Source organism: Elaeis guineensis, chromosome 7, assembly GCF_000442705.2.
Source record: "Elaeis guineensis isolate ETL-2024a chromosome 7, EG11, whole genome shotgun sequence".
Taxonomy (NCBI): Eukaryota; Viridiplantae; Streptophyta; class Magnoliopsida; order Arecales; family Arecaceae; genus Elaeis; species Elaeis guineensis.
Window position 1 is genome coordinate 104,168,335 of NC_025999.2, and position 4,225 is coordinate 104,172,559.

General features: G+C 36.8%; 1 protein-coding gene across 1 annotated transcript; it reads right to left on the bottom strand.

The window, feature by feature from the left end:
* Window positions 1-677: 677 nt before the first annotated feature.
* Window positions 678-3,623, bottom strand: LOC109506115 (uncharacterized). The gene is made up of 4 exons (XM_019851867.3): window positions 3,558-3,623; window positions 3,343-3,425; window positions 3,119-3,209; window positions 678-896 (listed from the first exon to the last, which is right to left on the bottom strand). Exons 1-4 carry the CDS (start codon window positions 3,569-3,571, stop codon window positions 866-868), a joined length of 219 nt encoding a protein of 72 aa, XP_019707426.1. The 5' UTR covers window positions 3,572-3,623; the 3' UTR covers window positions 678-865.
* Between the last annotated feature and the right edge of the window lie 602 nt (window positions 3,624-4,225).

The window sequence follows — 4,225 nt, forward strand, 5'->3', positions numbered from 1 at the left end:
TGTTGCCCCTCACAGTTTTCCCAAATATTGACCAATAGGTGCAAGCCTTTTGCAGCCTGAAAGAGTGCCAAACGGAAGACATCAAGCAATCAACTCCCTAGCAGGGAGCACGGCAACACTCTCTCAAAAGTTTTAAAGCAACCATATGAGTTAACCACCGCTTTGAAAAGCGATCCAAACAGTTATAGAATCTGAATCTGAAAAGCAGAGTGGAGAATCAGGGAAATGTGCCGCACTAGCTATTAACAAATAAATGCCAAATCCCAGGCGATCTTCCTCGCTTAATAGATTGGTTTTTCATACTTCCTTATCTCGATGCAGACATGTCTCTCGAATCAATCTTTTGGATCAAAATCTACCAACAACTCCATATAACATGCATGTGCAAACACCCGAAGAATCACCAAGGAAATATTGTTGCTGAGAGAAACACTGCTGGTCTAACTACTTCAATCTCATATTTCTCCTTTGCTATACCAGAGCATATTTTGCTTGAAACAAGCACTAAATTCCTGCTACAAGTGTTTTCTGTTTCAAGTGAACATTTAAAAGCACCATACGGATGAATCTATTTTTGAAATGAAGTATTCAAAATTGGGACCAAGAAAAGAAAATTTTCTTTTCTGAAAGGACAAAGAACATACTGAAACCGGAGCTATTGTAGTGGAGACCGCAGCTTTCTCACCAATCAAAAGTATATCCTTTCATTATTTCAGTCAAACAAAAACAACTCAAACATTCCAAAGAAAAACCAAGTAGATGGGAAAACAGTATACCAGCAGAAGCTCATGTGAGAACTACTTTTCATACTACCAGAGAATCATGAGGCAGAGCAGAGTCTGCAAATAAAACAGCACTTTGAATTTCACTTGCTCTCGATATCGTATCGATCAGTTCTGAAAGTAAATTAAGGATGAGCAGAAAAACAATGAGTTGACGTGGCCCATTGACTAGGGCAAATTTAGGCACAGCAATACATAAGCAATATAGATAGTAGAATTTTAACATTTAGATTTTTTTTTAAAAAACTTAAAAAGAAAAAAGCTTGAGATAAACAGTTCTAAACTAATGGGGAAAATTAAAATCTACTTGAGAAATTACCTAGAAACTAACTACCCCAATAATCATAATCCTATGAATCATACGACCGGTAACTACTGAAGAAGTCACTGTTAAAACTGCATGTAGTAAAGCTCCCTTCTATATATAGAAAGTACAAGTTCTTTTGAAAGTGCTAATTGAGGCACGTGGCTATTTATATGTTAGTGAGGCAGAATAGAGGCAAGAACTGTAATAAATTTGCAACAATTGTAGAAGCAAAACAAGATCGAGGCAAACAGTATATTAGCAGCATGAAAGGAGATCATAAGTCAGGACAATCAAATCCTAATGTCTTTTTTCAAACAAAGAAGAATGAAGTATAAGAATTATTAGCATGCATAGCAAGGATAATAAAAGATTATGTGTCAGTCAGTCTTCTAGAGAAAGGAAGCTGTTTTTCTCTTATTGTGTTGCAGAAAGGGTTTTCCTTTCTTTCTTGGCATCTTTCTGTATCACCCACCCCACCCCAAAAGAAGACCAAAACCCAAACACCAAGAAGGAATTTGTGAATAGTTGTTAAAGTGAATGAGATCAAACAAGAAAGTGAAAACATGATGTCTACAAGCAACACAAATAAGAATGAAAAGGGTTCAGGAATGGGATGAACTACACAACCATGAACCACATAATAAAGCATGCGAGCACACACAAAATAAAAAAACTTAAATGTTGATTGTGTAAATTAAAAAAGAAGGCCAAGGACACTCCTAAAAGGACGGAAACATACATAGGATTGGATGGCACAGAGGAGACAGATTCCATCGAGCTTATTTTGAACAATCATAAACAGTTGTGAAGACATGGAAAACAATTCATAAAGCAAAACTAGGAAGCTAAGGTGTCAAGAAATGAAGTACAGGTTCAAGTGAAGAACTTATGTTGAGAAATTAATAGAGGAGAACAATTAGCCATCTAGATGCACACACAGAAATGGATTGATTTGGTCTAAGGATCAACCACGCCTAGTATAGATTCAACCATTATAGCAAGTGACATGCACTCCAAACTCCCTAGATTTCAGATTTGAACCAAAACCAATAGGGTATCAGCAAAAAAGCATATTAATTTTTTTTTTAAAAAAATCTAGATTCTTTGCACGTTTCATTCATCAAACTAAACTCATTTATCAGACCCCTAAACTTTTTCCCAAGCAGTAAAATCATAATTTTCTGATTTACTTAAGTTCGTAGTACATGGAAATGCATTTTATCTATCACAGAAAGCCACTCTTTGCCTATAGTTGCTTTGGCCTAAAACTGGGCACTGATTCACCAAGGGTGGTTGACATCATGTTTAGAGCTCATTGCTAGAAGTTCTCCATGCATGATGAATTATGTATCTATTCATGATGCTTTCCCATACAAACAACAAAGGTTGGTGGCCAACATCACCTTAGATCTAACAGTAACGTTGTTCATAACCAAAATTTTTGCAATCAGTAATCATCCTAGGACTACATCATTAATCAGCAATCAACTCTGCTAGGACGGGTGCTGAATTCTCAAATATTCAAATGGCCAGCCCGAAGAATAACAGTACAGCATCTAAACATGATACTAGTAACCAAAGCATTACCTTGTATCCGAACCATTCACATGGACAGCAACTAAATTGGTTGCTCGCTACCAATAAGAAGAGATAAAGAAGACAGAAACAGAGATCCAATCAGATTTCTCAAAAAACGAGCTAAAAACTCGCCCTGTTACTTTAGATTACATATATAGATTCGATAAGAATTTAATGGACAAATCAGAAAATTTGGTGGCAAAGCAGGCACATCAATCACAGCACAATAAAACCAGACAAAACAATATTCGGGCAGGAACAAACACGGATTCCATGCAAACAAGATCAAACTGCCGAAAAATAAAAACAGAAACAAAAGAGACATCAGCAGAGATATTTTCCATCAAGCGACGACAAGGGGGAGTAAATGGCAGACATGGCAAAATATGAGCATGGATTAATTTCAGATCTCGAAATAATAGCACATGAAGGAAGGAAGATGCAAGGATACATCAAGTACGCCCCGTGAGCGAAAGCACCTGCCAAGACCCCGTAAAACAACCGATCTCTCCAAACCGGGTTATGCCTCAACCCAATTCGAACTGCAAAATTTTTTACCTCAAAATGTAAAATAATAATAATAATAACTCAAGAAAACATGAAAATCAAACCCAACAGTTAAGAACGTTAAAAAAAAATTAAAAAAAAAAAAGGTTAGAAGGAGAGAGAAGGTACTGAGGGGAAGAATGGGAGCATAGATCAGAGGCACCAAGAACATGAAAGGGGGTCCCTTTTTTGGTCTCCTCACCGCAGCATCTCTTCGGCACCCAAACATTAAAAAAAAATTAAAACGAGAGAGAAAAGTAATCTACTAAGATTTCGAGTAGAGAAGAAGATCTGATTCCTATGGCTATGAATGAAAAAGAATTGCCGATTGATAGAGAGGATACCCGTCAGGCGCCATGGGTGAAGCGAGCCGTCGAGGCAACCAAACAAAGAAACCCAAAGAAGCGTCGTACTTGTTGGGCGAAACCCATGTGCTGGTTTTCTTCGCTACGTCGGTGAGTCAAAAGGCCGGTTTTGAACCACTGTTTATGCTTGGGCTTGTTGACCTTTCCATCGGACGTTCTTGATTGCGATCTGGCCGTCCAGAATTTTTTTTGCTTTTTTTTTTAATTTATAAACGCATCAGAAATCTGATGGATATCATCCGATAGTGATGTAAGCCGATCGAAGAAAATTTAAAATTCAAATCGATCCAAACTAAATTAGAAGATTGAACCAGATTTTTGAATTTTAATTTTAGAACTGGATTTAATGTTTGAATTTAATATTATAAAATTTAAATTCAATCCAAAGTTTAAACTAAATTCAATCAATTCTTCTAGTTTGGATTTTTGGATTTTACATATTATTGCCGCTAACTCTCTCATCGCATGTTCGTCGGTGAAGAGCACCTGCAAGCACAAGTCCTCACAGATCAGAAGTATATTCGATGAGAATCTTTCGATGCCTAAGTCAGAGAGAGAATTGATGAACAGTAGATTTGAATGTTTAGAGTAGCAGAGCTTTAGCTCAGAATTGTTTTACTGATACTGCTCATTTACCCTCCTTTTAT

Excerpts from the sequence above, each read along its gene's own strand:
- LOC109506115 (XM_019851867.3), bottom strand. Across the intron at positions 3,210-3,342 it reads TGCTCCCATTCTTCCCCTCA|TTCGAATTGGGTTGAGGCAT; the intron begins GTACCTTCTCTC and ends AAAATTTTGCAG. Across the intron at positions 897-3,118 it reads GCTCACGGGGCGTACTTGAT|AACTGATCGATACGATATCG; the intron begins GTATCCTTGCAT and ends ATTTACTTTCAG.